Here is a 25,854-nt window from a genome sequence, read left to right on the forward strand (position 1 = left end):
AATCGCCAGGACCTGCGTAATGATCCCAGTTCGAGCCCCCGGCTCCCCACCTGCAGGGGAGTCGCTTCACAAGCGGTGAAGCAGGTCTGCAGGTGTCTGTCTTTCTCTCCTCCTCTCTGTCTTCCCCTCCTCTCTCCATTTCTCTCTGTCCTATCCAACAACAACATTAATAACCACAACAATGTTAAACAACAAGGGAAACAAAAAGGAAAATAAATAAATAAATAACTTAATTAAAAAAAATAATAAAGGATCCTGGTTCGAGCCTCCGGCTCCCCACCTGCAGGGGAGTCGCTTCATAGGCGGTGAAGCAGGTAGGTCTGTAGGTGTCTATTTTTCTCTCCCCCCTCTGTCCTCTCTGTCTCCCCTCCTCTCTGTTTTTCCCTGTCCTATCCAACAACAACAACAGTAATAACCACAACAATGATAAGACAACAAGGGCAACAAAAGGGGAAAAAATGGTCTCCAGGAGTAGTGGATTTGTGGTGCAGGCACTGAGCCCTGGCAATAACCCTGGAGGCAAAAAATATATATATATTTACACGCCAACGGCTCTGATGGCGGAAAAAAAAAACAGAACTGTTCAATTAAAATGTAATTTGATAAGTATGTAAAAATTTCTAGTAGTTTTATGAGGTATGCTTCAGAGACCACCCAAGACCAGTTCAGCCAAATTTAAGAGTATTAGCCAGCCAGCGATGACTACACTCGAAGCTAAAATGCTGCTCAGAGTACAATCCCAAGCTCAGTGTAGCACAGTCATTTATAGGGGTAGGTGCAGGAAGCAAGCTAGCTTACAGAAACGAAGCATACAGTGGTTAGGGAGGTCTGTTACTATGGTCAGGACAACCTGTTATGGAAACAATCAACAATCAGTAATTTTAGAACACTAAGATCTATTTCTTGTTGGCTAGTAAAGTGGCTTCACAGGTTCAGGTTCAGGTCAAGATGGAGTCAGTTATGCTAAGAGAGTAGGGACTCTGTAACAATAGCTTTATTTAGTCCCTGGCTCCCCACCCACAGGGGAGTCGCTTTTGCGGTGAAGCAAGGTCTGCAGGTGTCTGTCTTTCTCTCCCCTGTCTTCCCCTCCTCTCTCCATTTCTCTCTGACCTATCCAACAACGACGACGTCAATAACTACAACAAGGGCACCAAAAGGGAATAAATATTTTATTAAAAAACTTTAAAAAATGTAATAGCTTTATTTTAAAAAATGTTGAATTAGTTTAATATCATATTTTATTTAATAACCATTGCCAAGAACACTTCTTAGTTATCTAGCAATGACATTATTCATTAAAAAATAATTAGTCAAGGAGCCAGGTGGTGGTGCAGCTGGTTGAGCGTACATGTTACAGTGTGCAAGGACCTGGGTTAAAGCTCCCTCCCATTCCCCACCTGCAGGGAAAGCTTCACCAGTGGTGAGCCAGTGCTACAAGTGTCTCTCTTTGTAACTCCTCCCTCCCTTCTCAGTTTCTTTCTGTCTCTATCCAATAATAGTAATAAGAAGTCCACTAAGAACCAAAAGTTCTTTAACAGATGATGGACCAGCCAATCAGAGGTATTGTCCAGCATTTTTCCACTTTTGAATAGGGCTTGCTTTCTGGTTCTTGCTACTGCTACACCTGAAGATATTTTTTGAGGTTCCCCACCCCACAGCAGATAGTGATGGACTGGCTACTTATTCTTCAGAGTGGGTGAACATAGTATTTGGGAGGCAGGTCTGCAGGTGTCTTTCTCTTCTCCTCTATGTCTTCCCCTTCTCTCTCCATTTCTCTCTGTCCTATCTAACAATGACGACATCAACAACAACAACAATAACTAAAACAACAATGAAAAACAAGGGCAACAAAAGGGGAAATAAATATAAAAAAATTAAAAATTAAATAAAATAAATATTTTTCTGTCTGAAAGTAATAGCCATTTGTGTTTGAGGGAGGTTGGATATAGATAAATATAGCCTCTTTGGGATGGAAAGTCCTATGGAGTGAGTTAGATAAACAAAAGATTTGATGCTTGCATTGGCCTCAGTAATTACAAAATAAAAATGTCCAGCTTCTTTATAGTTAAAATGACAAATGGATTCATTATTTCTATAATATATGGCCTTCACTATGTGGGTGATGATATATTAATAACATTTTTGAGAAGTAATTTAAATATTTATTCCCTTTTGCTGCCCTTTTTTATTGTTGTAGTTATTATTATTATTATTGCCTTTGTTGTTGGATAGGACAAGAGAGAAATGGAGAGAGGAGGGAAGATGGGGAGAGAAAGACACCTGCAGACCTGCTTCACCGCCTGTGAAGCGACTCCCCTGCAGGTGGGGAGCCGGGGCCTCAAACCGGGATCCTTCTGCCAGTCCTTGCACTTTGCGCCACATGTGCTTAACCTGCTGCTACCACTGGCACTCGAGAAAGAATTTTTAAGTGGTGCTGATGAATTCATACCTTACCCTCACTAGTATCATGTAAAGTTGTATGAATTTTTAAGATTAACAGTTCTGTCACCAAGATTAGGGGAAGGATAACATGTTTTTACATTTTATTTTATTTCGTTAAATTTTTTTTTTAAAGATTTTATTTACTTACTAATGAGCAAGATAAGAGAGAGAAAGAACCAGCCATCATTCTGGTACATGTGCTGCCAGGGATTGAATTCAGGACTTCATGCTTGAGAGTCTAACGCTCTATCCACTGCGCCACCTCCTAGACCACCATGCTTTTACATTTTATAGCAGGCTCTTAATGTTTCATTCAATATTGTTAGGATGCTGATGAAGGGGGGGGAATGTGATTCCCAGTCAAGACCACTACAAGGCATTTTATACATTCTTTCCATCTCTTTATGGGTTTTCTCTGAGTACTTAAGTTTTCTCCCATCTGTCAGAGATGATCATGTTAGCTTAATTAGTGTGTGTAAATTGTCTCATACTAAGTGTGTACACAGGATGAAATTTTAGAGTTTAACAGTCAGGATTTACTCCTATTATTCTAGAAGGTTCAGTGTTAGAGAAATCGTAGCACAAGCACATTGGTAGAGGGAACCAAAGAGAGCTGGGCATGAATCTAAAAACGTCATTAACTAGACATTGAGGAGATTCCTAATGGCTAGGCAATGGACTTTAATACCTGAGGCTCTGAGGTCCCAGGTTCAATCCCTGGCACCAACATAAGCCAAGAGCTAAGTAGTGCTTGGGGGTGGGGGAGATTGCATCTGGTAGGGCACACATTACTTTGTGTTAAGACCCAGGTTCCAGACCCAGGTCCCTACCTGTGGGGGTGACAACTTCATGAGTAATATTGCAGGTGTCTCCCTCCCACCCCACTCTTTTTCTTCATCATTTCTCCCATCAAAACAGAAAGAAAGGGGGAAAATAATCAATAATCACTGGTAATAGTGAGGTTGTGCAGGCTCTGAGCTCCAGTGAAAACTCTGGTGACAAAAAGTTGGAGGTGAGAGTGATTTGCAGACACCTATCACAGATGAGATGTTGTACTCTGTCAGTAACTGTACTGTAGTCAGTTAAACCCTCCCATAAAGAAAAAAATAGTAAAATTTATTGACTGTGAAAAATTAATTTCTCTGTTTCCGGGGGGGGGGAAGGATTTTATTGACCACAAACTATGGAGTTAACTTTTATTAGTGTACATTTTCTGAACTATCTGGCTGCATGTGTTTATGTTAGAACACTAGTGCTATACAATTAACAGTTTAGATTGTGAATATCCTCCATGAGTAGGCAAGATGCTAACAAGGGCCATGGAGACATCTCACCTGACATATGCCTGCTTTGCCATGCACTTGACACAGGTTCAAATCCCAACCCCCATGGCTCTGGGGGAAGTTTTGGTGCTATGATGGCTCTCCCTCTGTATTTCTTTTCTCTCTGAGAAAGTTGACCCAGAGCAATGAAACCTCAGTGATGGGTGAGGTGGGGTGGGAGGGGGAAATGTTAATCAAGTGTAATTTAAGTCATTTCTGTTCATGTGAGAAATATCAGCTTAGTGGAGACTTGAAACAGATGGTGTGCAGTTGGAGTAGATAACTATATTTTTCTAAATAAACATTTGCTGGAGCTGGGCAGCAACAATCCATATTTCACTTTCCCCTATTTACATTACCAGGTCATCTTTGTTGCTGCTGCTTTTAACTTGCATTAAGGTTATCAACATGGTTTTGATGTTGACAGGAAGCCACGACATATATTTGAATATTAAAGTCCTTAGCATTGGAAAAGACCCTTTTGTTACTCTCAAAGTAGTAGAATGATTGTTAACACATTTCTGAAAGATGAGTGTCTAGTAGTAGCTTATACTGGAATAGTTCAGCAGTTTCTTAGCTTCTACTTTATGGGACTTTCAGCTACCCCTTACCTCCATGAAGAAAATAAAATAAAAATCATCCATTTTATGTATTCTGCCCATGTTTTGACTTTTGTATGCAATTGTTAGTGCCATTACAATCTAGACATAGACTACTTTCATCATCATAGAAAGATGTACCATGGGTCTTGGGCAGCCACATTTCTGGTTTCTGTCACTAATTCTATCTAAAGTTTCATGTCAGTAGGCTATTACAGAATGTACTTTTGTTATGTATTTGGCATCTTGCACTTAGCCTTATGTTTTTGACAGTTATCCATCTTGTTGAGTATATGTATTAGATGTGTCTTCCTTTTTTTTTTTTTTTTTTGCCTCCAGGGTTATCACTGGGGCGACCTCTCACGGTGAAGCAGGTCTGCAGGTGTCTGTCTTTCTCTCCCCCTTTCTGTCTTCCCCTCCTCTCTCCATTTCTCTCTGTCCTATTCAACAATGATAACTACCAAAAAAAGGGGGGGGGGCAACAAAATGGAATAGATAAATATTTAAAAAATAAATAAAAATTTTAAAAAGTTAGTCAGAATTTGACACAAGGCTTTCTAAAGCTCTCCAATCATCATTGTTTGTTCAGCATCTTTTTTATACACAGCTTTAATTTATCCATTAACTCTAATGATTAACATCTTTTCTGCCAAGTAATCTCTTATTATATATGTTGAAAATGAGGCCCAGGGGATAGGGGTTATAACATAGTGATTATGCAGAAAGACTTGTCCCTGAGCCTCCAAAGTCCCATGTTCAATCTCCTGCACCACCATAAGCCAGAGCTTAGCAGTGCTTTAGGGAACTAAAGAGGGGAGAAGAAGAAGAAAGAAGAAGAAGAAGAAGAAAGAAGGAGGAGGAGGAGGACGAAAAGAAAAGAAGAAGAAGAAGAAAATAAAACAAGGTCCCAGAACAGTGAAAAGAAATTGATAAAATTTACATAGATAATTGGTAAGAAATGAAGATTCAGGGTTGGTGAGATGGCTCATTTGAAGGCACACCTGCTTTGCCATGTGTGACCCGGGTTTAAAGCACTGGAGGAGTCTTCAGCCCTATGATATGTTTTCTTATCAGTCTTCTTTTTTTCTGTAAAAGTCAGTCCAGAGTAGTGAAGTTTCTCAGTGAAGAAACATAAAACACAACAACAACAAAACACCAGACAAAAACAGTGAAAATTCAAGGGCTGAGAGAGGGTTTTCAGGTGGTGTGGGAGATGGCTCAGTAGATAAAACATTGGATTCTCAAGCATGAGGACCTATGTTCAATCCCTGGCAGCACGTGTACTAATGTCTGGCGCTCTCTCTCTCTCTCTCTCTCTCTCTCTCTCGCCTTCTCCTTCTATCTTCATGAATAAATAAAATCTTTAAAGAGATAGAGATAGAGAGAGAGAGAGTGAGTGTTCGTTCACAGCTAGGATGTGCACCTTGCCACCTGCCTGATAGCACATAGCAGTACCACAGCACCAGGGGCAAGCTCTGTGTGTTTCTGTCTGGATTTGAATGAAAAAGCTGGCCTGGGAATTGTGAAATTGCATTTGTAAGGTCCAACTCCACAAAGGGACTAAAAGAAGGAAGCTTTACATTAAATCACTTAGCTTCTCCCCTGGATTTCTTTCTTCTTAGTGTTATTTCTTGAGACTCAGGGAATAACACTACTGCTACAGGTTTTAAGTAGTTAAAGGAACAAAAGTAGACTTCATCCATAACTAGTATTCTGCTGACTGTTTTGCCCCGTATCTCAGCTTTCACAGTGTTCTGCAGTTGGACTACTCTGTATTTTCCTTCCTGCCAAGTGCTGAATGTTAAAAACACATCTCACTGTTAAGCCCTCCTCGGGCCTTTGGCGCCCTTGCAGTAAAGGCAGGTGGTCTGAAGAAAGGCTCCCTCTAGGTTGTTGCACACTGTACACAACACATAACGGTGCGAGACAACTGTCAGTTCCTTCCTTCCCTTCTCCCCCCACCCTCCAGAAAGCTGGGCCCCAGATGGAAGAGCTGGAACCATGTCAACTGCTCACTGAAGGGCATTGAGAAAATACTGTCAGGAAGAAAAAGGCAAACGCAACAGCTCATTAGTCCACTAATCAGACAGGACAGCCATCAATTCCACAAAGAAAATGTTCTGGACAGAGAGATGGGAATAGCTGGCAGAAAGTTGCCCACATGGCTCTCAGAGACTGTACGTTTTTGCCAGGGGATCTGTAACTTGGGGGCATTACTTCCTTGAATGACTCTGTAGTCAATAAATCTTTATCCAAAATGTGATCTCTACAAAGTAAAACAAAAATAATATTGGGCTGTCTTCTCATTAAGAGGTACCCCCACGAGTATACAAAGATGTACCTTTTTTCCAGTGCCATGATTGTTTTATATGTATTATCTTTATAGTTATTAAATAAAAGATTAACAGTCACATTAGTTTGTTGGCTTTGGTTTCTTGATCTTTAAGTTGAATTCAGTGGTTATTGGAGAATAAATGTGTGGTACTTAATCGATACAATTAGAATTCCTGAGACGACCATAGCTCAATTTAAAGGTGGCTGTGGTTGCTCTGGCCCTATTATTAAGTGTGACAAGACTTTAATAGGGAAAAATTGTAGTCTTGGAGATGGTACAGTGGTTGAAGCATTGAACTCTCAAGCATGAGGCCCCAAGTTCAGTCTCTAGCAACATATGTGCCAGAGTGATGTTCTGATTCTCTTTCTTATCTCTCAAATAAATAAATTTTTAAAAATTTCTTTATTGGGAAATTAATGTTTTACACTCAACAAAATTTTTTATTATATTTATTTTCCCTTTTGTTGCCCTTGTTGTTTTTTATTGTTGTTGTAGTTATTGATGTTGTCATTGGTGGATAGGACAGAGAGAAATAGAGAGGGGATGGGAAGATAGAGGGGGGAGAGAAAGACACCTGTAGACCTGCTTCACCACCTGTGAAGCGACTTCCCTGCAGGTGGGGAGCCGGGGGCTTGAACTGGGATCCTTATGCAGGCCCTTGCACTTTGCGCCGCCTGCGCTTAACCTGCTGCGCTACCGCCCGACTCCCATAAATAAATTTTTAAATAGAACCAAAGCACTACTCAACTGTTTCTTATAGTGGTGCCAAGGATTGAATCTGGGATCTAGGAGCCTCAGGCATGAAAACCTTTATATAACCAGTATGTTATTTCTCCTGCTCAAAAAAGAATATTACACCTTAATTTCTCAGTTCTTTAGAAAAATATGTTGACATTTAAAACATTGTCACTTTCAGGGAGTCGGGTGGTAGCGCAGCAGGCAAAGCGCAGGTGGTGCAAAGTGCAAGGACTGGCTCAAGGATCCCGGTTTGAGCCCCCAGCTCCCCACCTGCAGGGGAGTCGCTTCACAGGCAGTGAAGCAGGTCTGAAGGTGTCTGTCTTTCTCTCCCCCCTCTGTCTTCCCCTCCTCTCTCCATTTCTCTCTGTCCTATCCAATAGTGACATCAATAACAACAACAATAACTATTACAACAATAAAAAACAAGGACAACAAAAGGGAAAATAAATATTTAAATAAATTTTTTTAAAAATTGTCACTTTCTAGGAGGCATAGAGCACATTCCTTGTATATCTGAGATCCCAGGTTTGATCCCTGGCATTGCCTATGCCAAAGCAGCATGGGAGAGGGGTCTCTCTCTCTCTCTCTCTCTCTTTCTCTCTCATAAAATAATTTTTCCATACATATGGTCATTTATATTATGTTATAGAAAACTCTGATCTTCTTTTTATTCTCTACAGTTGGTCCTGAGAAAAGGGTGCCAGCAATGCCTGGATCGCCTGTGGAAGTGAAGATACAGTCAAGATCCTCACCTCCCACCATGCCACCCCTTCCACCTATAAATCCTGGAGGACCACGACCAGTGTCATTTACTCCTACAGCATGTGAGACCTCTTAATTACCTGGGTTTATAGTTAAGACCATATTTGGATTTAAATGACTGCTATTAACCTGTTTATATATGCTTCTCGGCATTTAATTTTTTTTATTAATACTTTATTTATTTATTGGATAGAGATAGAAATCAAGAAGAAAGGGGGAGATAGAAAAAGAGACAAAGAAAGACACCTACAGCACTTCTTTACCATTCATGAAGCTTCCTCACTGCCGGTGCGGACTAGGGACTTGAACCCAGGTCCTTGTACATTGTAACATATGCACTCCACTGGGTGTACCACTGCGTGATCTTCCATTTTCTTTTTCAACTTCTCTTTCCCTTCCCTTTTCCCTTCTACTTCTTGTTTGCTTGTTTGTTTTTTTGTTTGTTTGTTTGTTTTTATTGCCACAAGAGTTGTTGCTGGGACTCAGTGCCTGCATGCCCCATCACTCAGTGCCTACCCCCATCTTTTTTTCCCGCTTTCTTTTTTATTAAATAAGATGAAGGGGAGATAAAGAGGAAGAGAGACACTTGCAGACTGTCTTCGCTGCTCCTGAAGCTCCCCCCGATGGGAATCAGAGACTTGAGCCTGGGATCCTTGCATTTAGTAATATAGGCTTCCAAGCAAGTGTGCCACTACCTGGCCCTCAACATTTTCAAAATGACTATAAAATAATAGGTACTGCTGTCTGTCTATTATCTGTCTACCTATCAATTTATATTTCCTTTTTAATTTTTGTTTATTTATTTTTAAATATTTATTTTCCTTTTTGTTGTCCTTGTTTTTATTGTTGTTGTAGTTATTATTGTTGTTGTTGATGTCGTTGTTGTTGGATAGGACAGAGAGAAATGGAGAGAGGAGAGGAAGGCAGAGGGGGGAGAGAAAGAGAAACACCTGCTGACCTGCTTCACCACCTGTGAAGCGACTCCCCTGCAGGTGGGGAGCCGGGGGCTCGAACCGGGATTCTTGCGCTGGTCCTTGCGCTTTGCACCACGTGCGCTTAACTCACTGTGCTACCGCCAGACTCCTTGTTTATTTATTTATTACTGAATAGAGACAGAGAATTTGAGAGGGGAGAGAGGGAAAGAGACAGAGAGACACCTGCAGCTCAGCTTCACCACTCATGAAGCTTTCCCCCTACAGGTGGGACCAGGAACTTGAACCCAGGTCCTCGCACACTGTAGTGTGCACTTAACCAGGTGTGCTACCACCTGGCCTCTCAGAAAGACAACTCACCTGGGAAGGTCCCTGCTTTGCTATGCCCCCCCACACACAATTGAAGAAGCTTTGGAGCTAGGGGGGAAGTTTTCCCTCTGTCTCTGTTTTCGTTATCTCCCCACCTGCAAAAGAGTGGACCCACTGCAGTGAAGCCCCAGCAACGACAATGAAAAAGAGAATAAAAAGTAAAGATTGCTTTTTTCCTTCTGAGAATAGTTGTTGATTAATTTATGTATTTGAAAATTTAGTTATCTAAATCTTTTGTTTTTTATACTTTCATCTCTCATTAATATGTTTTAAAAGTTTGTTTTTGTTTGTTTCATCAGAGCACTGCTCAGCTCTGGTTTATGATGGCGCAGGGATTGAGCCTAGGACTTTGGAGCCTCAGGCATGAGAGTCTCTTTTGAAAACCATTATTCTCTCTATCCCTGTCCAGTATTTACTTATTATATGAGAGAGAGAATCAGAATACTACTCTGGCATAGATGCCCGGGATCAAGCTCAGGACCTCATACAAAGAGTCCAGTGCTTTAATCCACTGAGCCACCTCTTGGTCCACTACGTAAATGAATCTTAAGGGGGGGAGGGGAAACATGGTCTAGAACTACTTTCCTTTTTTTTTTTAATTTTTATTTATTTATTCTTTTTGTTGCCCTTGTTGTTTTATTTTTGTAGTTATTATTGATGTCATTGTTGTTGGATAGGACAGAGAGAAATAGAGAGAGGAGGAGAGAAAGACACCTGCAGACCTGCTTCACCGCCTGTGAAGTGACTCCCCTGCAGGTGGGGAGCCAGGGACTCGAACCAGGATCCTTCCGCCGGTCCTTGTGCTTAGCGCCACCTGCACTTAACCTGCTGTGCTACCGCCCGACTCCCTGGACTACTTTCATTGTTAGATTTATCTACCCTGTTCAGGCATAGGTTATTAAACTTAGCAAAGCTCTGTATCTGGTTACCTTGTTCACATTCTTCATTTTGATTGGCTGTATACCTTCTCCCCTCTCCCCCCAAAGCTTTGCTCAGCTCTGGCTTACGGTGTTACCAGACATTGGAGCTGGCATCTGGGAGCCTCGGGCATAAAAGTCTTTTTGCGTAACCGCTATGCTGTCTCCCTGCCCATTTGCCTACTTCTGTGGAGCCTTAAGATTGGAATAGAGGGGAGTCAAGCAGTAGTGCAGTGGGTTAAGTGCACATGGCATGAAGTGCAAGGTCAGCCAGTGTAAGGATTCCGGTTCGAGCCCCTGGCTACTGCAGGGGAGTCGCTTCACAAGTAGTGAAGCAGGTCTACAGGTGTCTTATCTTTCTCTCCCCTTCTCTGCCTTCCCCTCCTCTCTCCATTTCTCTCTGTCCTACCTAACAATGATGACATCAATAACAACAACAATAACTACAACAACAAAAAATAACAAGGGCAACAAAAGGGAAAATAAATGAATAAAAAAAATTTTTAAAGATTGGGATAGAGATTTAACATAAAAATTGAACACAAATGGAAATTTATATTCTCCTATATTCTCCTAGATTTGGTCTCATGCACCATCTATTGCAGAAACTGTTAAAATTACATTCTACACTCTTGGGATATTCTGTAGTCTTCTGTGTTATTCATTTGTTTACCTTTTAATTATTTTTATTTTAATGAAAGAAAGACCAAGACCAGAGCACTGTTCAGATCTGGTTTATGGTAGTGCTGGGAATTGAACCTGAGTCTCAGACATGAAATTCTTTTGCATAGTCAGTATCCTGTCTGTCTCCCTTGCCCTGTTTATTTATTCTTTTATTACTGAGGAAGATAGGAAGTGAGAGAAAGAACCAGACATAATTCTGGTGCATGTGCTGCTGGGGATTGAACCCAGGACTTCATGGTTGAGAGTCCAATGCTTTATCCACTGTGCCACCTCCCAGACCACTTTTTTATATTTATCTTACTATCTTGTGTTTTAACACTTCTGTGTTGTTCTGTTATTTTTCACCTGGTAACCTGTATAACATATCTGTACTCATTTAAAAATTGTTAATTCGTTTTATTTTGACCAGACCACTGCTCATTTCTGGCTTATGATGGCACCAGGATTGAACCTGGAACCTCAGTTGCCTGAAGCATGAAAGCCTATTGTGTAAACCACTGGGGCAAGATTTGGAGCTGGGGAAAGCTGCTGGCAACTTTTTCATGCTCTTTCAAAAGAATCACTAAAAGACAAAACAGATAAGAAATAAGCAAAGATGGGAGTCAGGCACAGCGGGTTAAGTGCACAAAGCTCAAGGACTGGCGTAAGGATCCTGTTTTGAGCCCCTGGCTCCGCACCTGCAGGGGAGTCGCTTCACAGGCGGTGAAGCAGGTCTGCAGGTATCTATCTTTCTCTCTCCCTCTCTGTCTTCCCCTCCTCTCTCTATTTCTCTCTGTCCTATCTTAACAACGATGACATCAATAACAACAACAATAATAACTACAACAATTAAAAAAGGCAACAAAAGAGAAAATAAATATAAAAAATTTAAAGAAGAAAGAAGCAAAGATCTGTGTACTTAATACTTAACTTGAGTCTTTCATTTGGTTTTCTTTCAGTAAGCAACGGCATTAGTCATTCTCCTCCTACCCTGAATGGTGCCCCATCACCTCCACAGAGATTCAGCAGTGGTCCTGCCTCTTCCACGTCATCTGCACTAACAAATCAACAATTGCCAGCCACTTGTGGCGCTCGGCAGCTCAGCAAGTTAAAACGGTTCCTCACCACTCTGCAGCAGTTTGGCAATGACATCTCACCTGAAATTGGGGAGAAGGTGCGGACTCTTGTTCTTGCATTGGTGGTAAGTATAACATCACTAATAATAATTACCTAAGTATGTGCATTCGAACTGAAGCCAGGAGAGAAGTAGATATTTGAACTTATACCCACACCTGTGACATTTTGCAAATTGAGCAAAATATTGGTCATTATACAATTTTTATACAATTGTTAATGAATTTTCTTTCTGAATAACAGTGTTTATCAAAGCCAGGTCTGTACTGGTTATTGTTTCTTCCAGTGTTGATGTTAAGTCCAGAAATAAATAAATCCAACAAACAGCTTTGAATTTATCTTGATATCTATGAGGAAAGTCTATTTGATTTTCGTTTAAGGTTTTATTTTTAATATTTATTTATTTTCCCTTTTGTTGCCCTTGTTTTTTATTGTTGTAGTTATTGTTGTCATCGTTGTTGATTGGACAGAGAGAAATGAAGAGAGGAGGGGAAGACAGAGAGGGGAAGAGAAAGAGAGACACCTGCAGACCTGTTTCACTGCTTGTGATGCGACTACCCTGCAGGTGGGGAGCCGGGGTCTCGAACCAGGATCCTTACACCCCTCCTTGCACTTTGTACCAACTGCGCTTAACCCACTGCCCTACTGCCCTACTCCTTTGATTTTGATTTGATTAGAAGAAAGAATATTGGTCAGATTTTTAAACTACTACAGAAGAGTTTTAGACCTTAAGTGTCAATGTAAGTTAAGAAGTGAAGCTGGGAGTTGGGCAGTAGCACAGCAGGTTAAGCGCATATGGCGCAAAGCACAAGGACATAAGGATCCCGGTTCAAGCCCCCAGCACCCCACCTCCAGAGAGGTCGATTCACAAGCGGTGAAGCAGGTCTGCAGGTGTCTGTCTTTCTCTTCCCCTCTCTGTCTTCCCCTCCTCTCTCCATTTCTCTCTGTCCTATCCAACAATGACGACATCAACAACAATACTAACTACAACAATAATAAAACAACAAGGGCAACAAAAGGGAATAAAGAAATAAATATTTTTTAAAAAAGAAGTTACCAGAATGTAATGCCAATTCCACTAGCATGTTACTTTACATAGAATCCAGGTTAAAGTTAATTTCAAGGGGACATGATAGAGTTCAGAATTTGCATATCCTAGGTTCCCAGTTCAATCTCTGTCAACACATGTACCAAAGTGATACTCTGTCTTTTCTCTCACATATGAAACTCTATTGCATATGAAATAAATTAAAATTTTTTAAATAAAAGATAATCTAGGGAGTAAAAGAAAAAATACAGAAGGGCTGGAGAGACAAAGACTTTCATTCCTGAGGTTTTAAGGCCCCAGGTTCAACCCCCAGCACTGCCATAAACCAGAGTTGAACAGTGCTCTGATCTCTCTCTTTCTCTCTCTTTTTTCTCTCTGTCTCTCTCATAAAAATAAAAGATAAAATATTTTAAAATACAGAAACTCAAACTCATTTGCAAAAAAAAATCTGATCTATTTCTAATTTTGAAGGTATATTTGAGTATATCTAGTCATTTTTGTTATTTATTTTTCTGCTGTAACACTGCTCAGCTTTGCTTTTTGGTAGCGCTGAGGATTGAGCCTGGGACCTTTTGCATGCAAGTTCAGTGTGCTATTGCCATGCTATCTATCCATTCCCTAGTCATCTCTTTGAAATGACTATGGTTGGGTTAATTCCTTCTCCCACCCACCCTCTGCTACCCAGCTTTTATCATCATCATATCATTAAATAGTAAATATTTTTTAAAATATGTATATACATAGCATAAAATATAACATCAATCATTTTTATTCTGTAATTCATTGGTATTAAGCACATTGTTGTCCAATATCACTACCATCCTTCTCCAGAATTCTTGAAAAATCTTTAAGTCCTCTTCCTTCCTCCACCTAGCTCTTGTCAACCACCATTTTACTTGACTACTCTAAATACCTCATATGTGGCTTGCTTATTTCTTTTTAGAATAATGTCTGAAGACTAGAAAGTCCAAATCAAGGTGCTAACAGATGAGGTGTCTTATGAGGTTCTAGCTGACTCTTCTTTAGTAGATTATTGCCTTTTCACCATCCTAGATTATTCCCTTTCCACCATCCTTGGTGAAAAATGAGTATCTTGAGAAAAGCAAGGAGGTTCATGGGGTTTGTTTTTTTTGCAAAAAGAAGCCCTCAAAAATGCAAGATTGTACTGTTTGAGACTGCTTTTTCATCTTGAAAGATGGGAGTGACCCATAGCCCCTGACTTCTTTTCTGTGTCATAGCATCTCCCTGTGGTGCCAGAACTTGAACCTGAATCATATATGTGGTCAGATACATATCCTAACCACATGAGGAATTATCTCTTCAGCCACTTCGGTCTGTTTTAAAAGTGCACTGATGCCATTCACTATTGAGATACATTTATTATTTTCTCCTAGAGGCTCCATTTCCAAATATTGTTGCTGGATATTAAGTTCTAGCAAATGAATTTTGAAGGGGTTGGAGATAGAAACAGTCAGTCTACCCCAGTTGGTTTTGAAACTAAATGGGGCTAGGTGGTGGCACACCTGGTTGAGTGCATGTTACAGTACACTAGGACCCAGGTTTGAGCCCCCGGTCTCCACCTTCAGGGAGAAAGCTTTGCAAGTGTGAAGCTGTACTTCAGGTGCCACTCTGTCTTTCTCAGTCACCCCTTCCCTCTCAATTTCTGGTTGTCTCTGTCCAATAAATAAATAAAGATAATAAAAATAAGTAAATATATAAATAATTAAAAGAAAAAGCCATAGACAAATATGTCATGACTTTTTCCAACAACCCAGTATTTGGAGAAGATGCAGGGGAAAAAATATTTATTGAACTTTACATCCCTTCATTGTTTAGAATATCATTTGGGAAACTAGCTATAGCAGAAACTTTCTTTTCGTTTTTTTAAAGATTTTATTTATTTATTTATTAGAAAGGTGCGAGGAGAGAGAGAAAGATCCAGACATCATTCTGGCACATGTGCTGCCGGGGATCGAACTCAGGACCTCATGCTTGAGAGTCTAATGCTTTATCCACTGCACCATCTCCTGGACCACTAGCAGAAACTTTCTGAATCTGGTAACAATTATACATGTAAACAAAAAACCTATATCAGAGCTCATGTTTATTGATGAAATTTTGAAAGTCTTCCCTTTAACATTAGGATCATCAGATGAATGCTTATATTTCGTTTGTTTGTTTTTAAAAGTTTTATTTATCTATTGCCTCCAGGGTTATTGCTGGGGCTCAATGCCTGCACTACGAATCCACTGCTCCTGGAGGCCATTTTTCCTGTTTTATTGCCCATGTTGTTACCCTTGTTGTTGCTGTTGTTATTGTTGGATAGGACAGAGAGAAATCAAGAGAGGAAGGAAACGGGGAGAGAAAGACACCTGCAGACCTGCTTCACCACCTGTGAAGCAGCCCCACTGCAGGTGGGGAGCCGAGGGCTTGGACCAGGATTCTTGAGCCAGTCGTTGTGCTTCATACCATGCGCACTTAGCCTGCTGCACTACCACCCGACCCCCTGCTTTATTTTTTAACTTTATGCTCTATTTTAGGGAATTGAAATAAAATTTGTAGACATTGATGAAAATTTTTGGACTTGTATTTATGCATCCTCCTTAGCAGAGGAACTGAGAATCCCTGTTGAAAGCTAGACTTTTGGGTTGGGGAAATATTATAATGGTTATGCAAAAAAAAAAAAACCTTTTATTCCTGAGGCTCCATAGTCTCAGATTCAATCCTGGTACTACCTTAAGCCAGAGCTGAGCATTGCTTTGATAAGAGGTTAAATAAAGCCAGACTTTTGCAAAAATATAAAAGTTATGAATTATTTTGTGAACATCTTCCCAATGGGACTCTATTGGCTTAGAGGTGCTTTGATATGTAAACAAATTATATACAGGTAGAAGTCACCCTTTTATTCTTCCTTTTAGCTCTGGATTTAGAAGATTTGGATAACTGATGCTAGGAGATAGGCAGAACTTTTGAAGAAATGAACTTCTGAAGAAATGTGATGCAAAAAAAGAGAGAAATGAAGTGCGAGTTATTTATTGAGAGAGAAAGACAAAGAAGCTAGAGCACTACTTTAGTAAATGTGACACTGGGGATTAAACCAGAAGCTTTTTAAAAAATACTTCACTTATTTATTTATTTATTAGATAGAGAAATTGAGAGAGGAGAAGGAGATAGAGAGGAAGAGACCGAGAGACACCTGCAGCCCTGCTTCACGATTCCTGATGCTTTCCCCTTGCAGATGGGGACCAAGGGCTTGAACCTGGATCCTTCCACACTGTGATGTGGGTGCTTAACCAGGATCGTCACTACCTGGCCGTAGATCAGAAGCCTTAAGCTTGCAAGTCATGCACTCTACCAGCCACCTGAGAGCTGTTTGGAGGCTCTAGTGGGGGAGTGCTCCTACTTGTCTACCTGTGATCGAAGACCAACCGTTCTCTTCTGCCAAGCACCCAGTTTTGGAAGGGATATACATGGAGCAGTGAAGGAGGAAGGGGACACCTGCCTAGCCAGCCAGATCAGTGGGGTGACAGATGTCGCAGCCAGATCGCCCTCATCCTCCCAGCCACCTGAGTGCTTCTAAGCATAGAGAATTTAGATTTGTGGTAATAGAAGAAAATCAAGGAGACCACATTTCTTTCTTAAAAAGAAAAATTGACTAACTTTTAAGAGGGACTTGAATTTACAATAGTGTTCTTGGGATTGTCCTTTTTCTAATGATTTAAAAAGTTCAGCACTATCAGGTTTAAAATAGGGTGAGTGTCCAGTTTCAGAAGTTAAACCTGTGTTTCATTGCAGAACTCAACAGTGACAATTGAAGAATTCCACTGTAAGCTCCAAGAGGCTACAAACTTTCCTCTTCGTCCTTTTGTGATTCCATTCCTTAAGGTAATTTTTCAAGTAACTGCTGCATGTGATTTATCTTCATTATTTCCTCAAGATCTGCTACTGATCCCTATTCTGTGATCTTAATCAAGGCAGTGAACACATTTTCTTTATTTTATTTTGGACTGATAGAGAGATGGCACTCTGCAGATTGACATGATGACATGAAAATTGCAAAACCTTGAATAATACACAGAAGGAGCAGGAAGAAAGTGAGTCAAGGGTCAGGATGTGACCTGAAAGCTGGGCCTTGGGCATAAGAAATAGCTAGTCTTTAAAGATGATTGTCACCAGAGAGTCAGGTTTGCCTTTGAGAAGCCTTTGTAATTCGAAAATGTTCTAAGGATAGGAAAACCTGTGGACAGCCAGTGTTGGGTCTCCTCAACCCCCCAACACTTCCCATCACACCCCCCAAATTGATTTAGCATTTAACTTTATATATCCTATGAATCAGTGTCCCCTGGAACATAAATTTTAGATATATTATTCTTAATTGGTAAGCGAGGTTATGTTTGATTTGTGTGACATACTTTATTTTTAAATAATTTTTTGCTCATAGAAAAGTTGCAAAAAGGTACAGTAAAATTCCTGTATACCTCTTACTCAGATTCTCTGAATATTAACATTTTGTACTTCTATATTATTATTATTCTGTCTTTCTATTTTTTCCTTAGAAATGTCTGAGAGTAAACTGCAGACATGATGTAGTTAAATATGAAATTAAAAAATTAGCATCTAGGGGCTAGAAAATAGCTCACCCAGTAAGAACTCTGCTTTGCCATGTATTCAGCCCACATTCATTCATAGCTCTAGTGTTGTGGTTTCTGTCCCTTGCCTCTCTACACCTGCCCCAATCTCTTGAGCTCACTATCTGAAATAAAAAGAATGAATAAGGGAGTTGGGCGGTAACGCAGTGGGTTAAGCACAGGTGGCGCAAAGTGCAAGAACTGGCATAGGGATCCTGGTTGGAGCCCTCAGCTCCCCACCTGCAGGGGAGTCGCTTCACAAGCAGTGAAGCAGGTCTGCAGGTGTCTATCTTTCTCCCTGTCTTCCCCATCTCTCTCCATTTCTCTCTGTCCTATCCAACAATGATGACATTAATAACAACAACGGTAATAACTACAACAATAAAACAACAAGGGCAACAAAAGGGAATAAATAAATAAATATTTAAAAAAAAAAAAACAAAAAAAGAGGGAGTCAGGCGGTAGGTAGCGCAGTGGATTAAGTGCAGGTGGCGCAAAGCGTAAGGACTGGCTCAAGGATCCCGGTTTGAGCTCCTGGCTCCCCACCTGCAGGGGAGTTGCTTCACAAGTGGTGAAGCAGGTCTGCAGGTATCTATCTTTCTCTCCCCCTCTCTGTCTTCTCCTTCTCTCTCCATTTTTCTCTGTCCTGTCCAACAACTATAATAGCTACAATAATAAAACAATAAGGGCAACAAAAGGAAATAAATATATTATTTTTTAAAAAATGAAAAAAGCTGGCCTAGGTCTATAAACAGTGGTCCAGGAGGTGGCTTAGTGGATAAAGCACTGGATTCTTAACCATGAGGTCTTGAGTTCGATCCCCGGCAGCACATGTACCAGAGTGATGTCTGGTTCTTTCTATCCTCCTATCTTTCTCATGAATAAATAAATAAATTCTTAAAAAAAAAAAAAAGCATACACATGGAGGCCCCAGTGTTACCAGAAAACAAAAAGAAATTAATTTAGGGTCTGAGGAGGTAGCATAATGGTTATGCAAAAAGAAAATAAAAAATTTATGTAATTCTGTGTCTGATTCAGGATCACATCTTACATTTCATGGTCATTTTTCTTAGTCCACTTGAATCTGGAACAGCGCCTCAGCCTTTTTTTATTATTTGTTTATTTATTTTTATTATTTACTGGATAGAGACAAAAATCAAGAGGGTAGGGAGGGAGAGTAGTGGGGGGTAGATAGCATAATGGTTATGCAAACAGACTCCCATGCTTGAGGATCCATAGTCCTAGGTTCAGTCTTCCGTACCACCATAAGCCAGAGCTGAGCAGTGCTCTGGTGAGAGAGAGAAAGAGAGAGAGAGAGAGAGGCCTACAGAACTGCTTCACTTTTGAAGGTTCTCCGTCACCCTACAGGTAGGTTTAGGGTTCAAGCTCATCCCTGAACATCATTACATGTGCACTCAACTGGATGTGCCACCACCTAGATCCCAGCACCGCAGTTTTTTATGATCTTTACTTTTTAAAATAATATAGGGTGGTTGTTTGTTTGTTTGATGATATAGAGAGAAATTGATAGAGCAGAAGGATATAGAGACACCTGCAGCATTGCTTTCCCCTGCAGGTGGGGACCAGGGGCTTGAACCTAGGTCCTTGTGCTTAGTAATGTGTATGTATACTCTACAGGATGTGACATTGCCCAACCCCCTAGGGTAAGGCTGGCTTTCCTTTTTTTTTTTTTCTTTTTTTCTTTTTTAGTTACTGTCTTCAGGGCTTCACCACTCCAAGCTGATTTTCCTCTCCACATAGAGCTAGAAAAACGGGGGGAGCACAGCAATGAAGCTTCCCCCTGGTTCATGCTCATGATAAAGTGAACTTCTTGCCTCCCTTAAGATAGGTTTTTTTTTTTTAAGATGGTTATTATATAGACTACTTTGGTTTGGATTATTTCTGATATTTTCTCATAATCAGAATATATACTTATGTATTTCAGGCAAGATTATCAGCTAAGAGGTATCACTGCATGTATCACACATAAATACTAATTGATTTTTCTCATAATTGATGAGAAATGGTGATAGTGATTTTGATTACTTGGGAAAGTTCGATTTACCATGCTTTCCCTCTACTGAACAACTTCCCAAAACAGGTAACATATCTGGATAAAAAGTAACATGTCAAAGTTTACTTAACTTAGTGTTAATGAGGAAATCTGTAAGATGTTATAGCCAGTTAAGGGAAGAATTCAGAGAACAGACACATTTAAAGATCAAGATTATGATGTGAATATGCAAACAGATAAAAAAAATGACATCTTCTAGATTGGATGATGGAAATCAGTTGAATCTCTACTGAACATTTTTTTTTTTTTTTTTTAGCAGAGCACTACTCAGCTCTGGCTTATGGTGGTACGGGGGATTGAACCTAGGACTGTGGAGCCTAAAGCATGGGAGTCTGTTTGCATAACCAGTATGCTATCTACCCCTGCCCTGAACTTTTTTAAAAAAATATTTATTTATTCCCTTTTGTTGCCTGTGTTGTTTTATTGTTGTAGTTATTATTGTTATTAATGTCGTCGTTGTTGGATAGGACAGAGAGAAATGGAGAGAGATGGGAAGACAGAGAGGCGGAGAGAAAGATAGACACCTGCAGACCTGCTTCACTGCCTGTGAAGTGACTCCCCTGCAGGTGGGGAGCCGGGGGCTTGAGTGAACTTTTTTAAAATATTTATTTTATTTATTTATTCCCTTTTGTTGCCCTTGTTTTATTGTTGTAGTTATTGTTGTTATTGATGTTTTTGTTGTTGGATAGGAGAGAGAAATGGAGAGAGGAGGGGAAGACAGAGAAGGGGAGAGAAAGATAAGACACCTGCAGACCTGCTTCACCGCTTGTGAAGTAACCGCCCTGCAGATGGGGAGCGGGGGCTCGAACTGGGATCCTTATGCTATTCCTTGCACTTTGTGCCACGTGCACTTAACCCGCTGTGATACCGCACGACTCCCTAAACTTTTTTTTTTTAAATGCCACTAGGGTTATTGCTGGAGCGTGGTGCCAGCACTATGAGTCTACTACTCCCAGTGGCCATTTTTCTCTTCTCTTCTTTCCTTTTTTTTTTAATTTCTATTTTGTTTTGATAGGACAGAAAGAAATTGAGAGAGAGAAAGGGGAGATAGGGAGAGACAAAGATAGACACCTGTAGACCCTCTTGCAGGTAAGGGAACAGGGGTCAAGCATGGGTCCTTTTGCATAATAATGTGTGCTCTTGGGAGTCAGGCGGTAGCGCAGTGGGTTAAGTGCAAGTGGTGCAAAGCGCAAGGACCAGCATAAGGATCCCGGTTAGAGCCCCCAGCTTCCCACCTGCAGGGGAGTGAAGCAGGTCTGCAGGTGTCTATCTGTCTTCCCCTCCTCTCTCGATTTCTCTCTGTCCTATCTAACAACGACAACAACAATAATAACTACAACAATAAAACAACTAGGGCAACAAAAGGGAATAAATAGTTTTAAAAAAATTTAAAATAAATAAATAAAAATAATGTGTGCTCTTACCGGGTGCGCCACTGCCCAACCCCTGAACATAATTTTATTAATGTCTGTAGACAGTGATTATTTTGCATTGCTATCAGCTATCTATAACCAAGCAGAATTATAAAATAGTTCAAAGGCAACTAAAATTAAAGTCAGATGCCAAAATGCTCTTGACAAAGTACAACTGTAAAATTGTACTTAGCCCCAGGGACTGCTAAAATAATTACTGAAAATATGATTTTACAGATAAACATTTACATTACTTACCATTTACTTAGTAATAGTGAACACTTAAACTTTGTTTTTAGATACTTATTTACTAGTGAGAAAAATAGGAGCGGAGAGAGAAAGAATCAAGCATCACTCTGGCTCATGTGCTGCCAGGGACTGAACTCAGGACCTCATGCTGGAGAGGCCACAGTTTTATCTACTGCACCACCTCCCGGACCACAAACAACTTTGAACCCCAATTTATTAAACACCCTCAACCACACAAATCGATTCCATTGTTTTTATTAGTGACATATGGGTATTGCCCTCTCCCAAATGACATATTTAATTGGTTTTGTACTCTAAATTTTGTTCATAAAATATTTGTGAAAATTAGTTTTCTCTCCTTTATATTAACGTCTGCATACTATTTTTCTAAATGATTTTATTTATATATTCATGAAGAATGATAGTAGGAGAAAGAACCAGACATTACTCCAGTACATGTGCTGCCAGATATTAAACTCAGGACCTCACGCTTTAGAGTTCAATGCTTCATCCACTGTGCCATCTCCCAAACCACCCTGCATAAATGTATATATGGAGAGAAAGATGGGTGGTGTGGGAAAGAACATAAGAGCAAGAAGCCAGAGCACCGCTCCAGTACATGTAGTGCTGGGTCTTGAGCCCAGAGCCCCAACATAAGAGTCCCACACTCTACCAGTTGAAGTATCTACCTGGCCATGGGTTTTTGTGGCACAGGATTCTGCAAGTCTTTTGAGGTGCTGAGCCCTGTTGTGTTAGGCCCAACATCAGGAAAACTGTTTCCAATCTCTGCCTCTTCTTTTCAAGGCCAACCTTCCTCTGCTGCAGCGAGAATTGCTGCACTGTGCTCGGGCTGCCAAGCAGACCCCCTCCCAGTACCTGGCCCAGCATGAACACCTTCTGCTCAATACAAGTATTGCTTCACCTGCTGACTCGTCTGAACTGCTCATGGAAGTACATGGAAATGGAAAGAGGCCCAGTCCAGAGAGGTGAGCAAAAAGAGCTTTGTTCTTGCTTTTCAGAACTGCTCTAAACTTCTAACTTAGAATTCTCCTTACCTTTTTTTTTTTTTTTTTTTTTTTATCCAGAGCACTGCTCAGCTCTGGCGTAGGGTGGTGTTGAGAATTGTGCCTAGGACCTTGGAACCTCAAACATGAAAGTCATTTGCATAACAATTACAGTGTCTCCTGAGCCCTTACTGTGTATGAGGGTGAGAGGTAGGACAGGAGAGAGTGAACATACACAAAGCACTCCTCCACCAACCCTGCAGCTCTGAATTACTTTTTGTCTTTATGGTTGCTGGGGTGTTGAACAAGTAGAGCTTCAGGTATGCAAGACTATTGTTCCAACAGTTAGCCACCTCCTGGTCCCCCATCTTCATTTGTTAAGATATTTTGATTTTTTGATTTCTCTAATGATGATTGATAGATAGATAGATAGATAGATAGATAGATAGATAGATAGATGGATGGATATAGTCTCAGGGCTGGGTGGTGGCGCACTTGGTTAAGCGCACATGCTACATTGTGCAAGGTCCTGGGTTCAAGCCCCCAGTCCCCATCTGCAGAGGGAAAGCTTCATGAGTGGTGAAGCAGGGCTGCAGGTGTCTCTATGTCTCTCTCCCTATCTCCCCATTTCTCTCAATTTCTGGCTGTCTCTATCCAATAAAAATAAAGATAATAAATTTTTTTATTCTGACTTAAAAAATGATAGATTTGGTCTCAATATTTCTTTCTTTCTTTCTTTCTTTTTTTTTTTGGATCGAGACAGAGAGAAATTGAGCAGGAAGGAGGAGATAGAGAGTGAAAAAAAAAAAAAGAAGAAGAAACACCTGCAGCACTGATTAACTCTTTGTGAAGCTTCCCTCCATATCTGGAGACTGAGGGTTTGAACCTGGGTCCTTGTAAAGTGCACACTGTACCAGGTGTGCCACTTTGTAGCCTCCTGGTTTCAGTACTTCTAAGGTTAATTTTGATTTGTCCTAGCATGAGAGAGCTTAGCTTCTCTTGTGAAATCTATGGAAAAATCCCCAGGCATGATGAGTACTTTTCAAAAAATTTTTTCAGATGACATTCTATATGCCTGGTGAAAAATTCTTCTAGGGAGCATGCTGTGTCCACTGCTCCAAAGCCATAGTAAATATTACCTACCTAAAGCATTCTTTCTGCTTTGTAATGTTTTACAAAACTATAACATTAGTTACTTATTAATATCTTTTATGAATTCCCTTTACTAAAAAGATTAAAATTATATTCATTTTAGCAATTTCAGTATGAGTGACTAACACAGCAGAATATTCTATAATATATATATAAAACACAATACTTTGGGGCCAGGTGGTGCCGCACCTGGTTGAGTGCAAACGTTACAGTACGCAAGGACCCAGGTTGGAGCCCCTGGTCCCCACCTGCAGAGGGAAAACGTCATGAGTGGTGAAGCAGGGCTGCAGGTGTCGTTCTCTGTCTCTTCCTATCTCCCCATTGCTCTCAATTTCTGGCTGTCTCTATCAAATAAAAATAAAGATGATTTTAAAAAACAGTATTTTAACACTGGAGAATTTGTTAAATTTGAACCTAAATAACTGAAAATTCTACCAATTCACAAATGTGTTAATTATGTGAGCTTTCTGAAGGTGGGGGGAGGGAGGAAGGAACGAGCGAGAAAGGGAGAGAGAGACCACTGCACCAAAGCTTCCTCAGTGCTATGGTGTGGAGGCTGGGCTGGAAGCTGGTTCACATACATGGCAAAGTAGTACATTATCCAAGTGAGCTATTTTGCCAAGTCTCCCATGTGGAGAATTGCTAATAACTAAACTTCAGAGTAACAAATCTGACCTTACAATATTCCTAAATTTAGTTGAACTCTTCAGCCTCCATAATCCTACCATATAAGAAAGTATTGTCATCTCCTTACTCTTTTTTTAATTTTTTAAATTATTTTATTTATTTATTTATTTTCCCTTTTTTTTTTTTTTCCCTCCAGGGTTATTGCTGGACTCGGTGCCTGCACCATGAATCCACCGCTCCTGGAGGCCATTTTTTTCCCTTTTTGTTGCCCTAGTTGTTGCAGCCTCGTTGCGGTTATTATTGCCATTGTTGACGTTGCTTTGTTGTTGGATAGGACAGAGAGAAATGGAGAGAGGAGGGGAAGACAGAGAGAGAGGGGAGAGAAAGATAGACACCTGCAGACCTGCTTCACCGCCCGTGAAGCGACTCCCCTGCAGGTGGGGAGCCGGGGGCTCGAACCGGGATCCTTACGCCGGTCCCTGCGCTTTGCGCCACGTGCGCTTAACCCACTGCGCCACTGCCCGACTCCCTTATTTTCCCTTTTGTTGCCATTGTTTTATTGTTGTTGTAGTTATTATTGTTGTTGATAATGTCGTCGTTGTTGGATAGGACAGAGAGAAATGGAGAGGGGAGGGGAAGACAGAGGGGAGAGAAAGATAGACACCTGCAGACCTGCTTCACCACTTGTGAAGCGACCCCCCTGCAGGTGGGGAGTTGGGGGCTAGTCCTTACGCTAGTCCTTGCACCTCTCCTTACTCTTATCTTTGTTTCATGATGTTTAGATCTTTGTGCTTGGTTAAGAATGGATTTGATCTCTTCCCATCCTAGAATAAGTCAGTTTCCATTACCTGCTTGCCTGACTCCTGAAGACACTTTTATCTTTCCTCATAGTTATCCTGCTTGTGGAAAGTGACTAGCACAGTACATAGTATGGAGGGGAGCAATATACATAGCACAGAGTAGGTGTTTGAGAAATGTTTGCATGAACACTCAGTGTCAGGTTCAAATATGTTCTTCTGGTTTTACAGAAGAGAAGAGAATAGTTTTGAAAGAGATACAGTGCCTCCTGAGCCTCCTGCCAAGAGAGTGTGTACCATCAGCCCTGCTCCTCGACACAGTCCTGCCCTCACTGTACCCATCATGAATCCAGGGGGACAGTTTCATCCTACTCCTCCACCTCTTCAGCACTATACCTTAGAAGATATCGCAACTTCCCACCTGTATCGTGAACCCAATAAGATGCTAGAGCATCGAGAAGTTCGTGATAGGCACCACAATCTTAGTAAGTGACATTTGCAGATTAAGTCCTTGGGTTTCTTTCCTATTGAGTAATAAAGTGATAGCTCATTGATAAGTCATTGTTTTTTCCACTGATAAAACAATATTATACTTAAAAAAGAATATTAGACTTGTAGCTGTTCTCATTTGAAGCAGTCCCATTTCATAC

At 40.6% G+C, this 25,854-nt stretch overlaps 2 protein-coding genes across 4 annotated transcripts in view; one reads left to right on the forward strand and one right to left on the reverse strand.

The window, feature by feature from the left end:
* Positions 1 to 301, reverse strand: part of CDK5RAP1 (CDK5 regulatory subunit associated protein 1) — a 221,811-nt gene extending 221,510 nt beyond the window's left edge. The window contains exon 1 of the mRNA XM_060188515.1: positions 281 to 301. The gene's annotated coding sequence lies outside the window, so the exon portion shown is untranslated. The remainder of the gene's footprint in view (positions 1 to 280) is intronic.
* Positions 1 to 25,854, forward strand: part of CBFA2T2 (CBFA2/RUNX1 partner transcriptional co-repressor 2) — a 97,974-nt gene that overhangs the window by 57,629 nt on the left and 14,491 nt on the right. For all 3 annotated transcript variants that reach the window (XM_060188537.1, XM_060188528.1, XM_007522677.3), the window contains exons 2-6: positions 8,117 to 8,260; positions 12,039 to 12,280; positions 17,057 to 17,146; positions 22,429 to 22,610; positions 25,436 to 25,689. In XM_060188537.1, the coding sequence (XP_060044520.1) occupies positions 8,117 to 8,260; positions 12,039 to 12,280; positions 17,057 to 17,146; positions 22,429 to 22,610; positions 25,436 to 25,689 (912 nt within the window). The remainder of the gene's footprint in view (positions 1 to 8,116; positions 8,261 to 12,038; positions 12,281 to 17,056; positions 17,147 to 22,428; positions 22,611 to 25,435; positions 25,690 to 25,854) is intronic.

This window comes from Erinaceus europaeus, chromosome 1 (assembly GCF_950295315.1).
Source record: "Erinaceus europaeus chromosome 1, mEriEur2.1, whole genome shotgun sequence".
In the NCBI taxonomy this organism is placed as follows: domain Eukaryota; kingdom Metazoa; phylum Chordata; class Mammalia; order Eulipotyphla; family Erinaceidae; genus Erinaceus; species Erinaceus europaeus.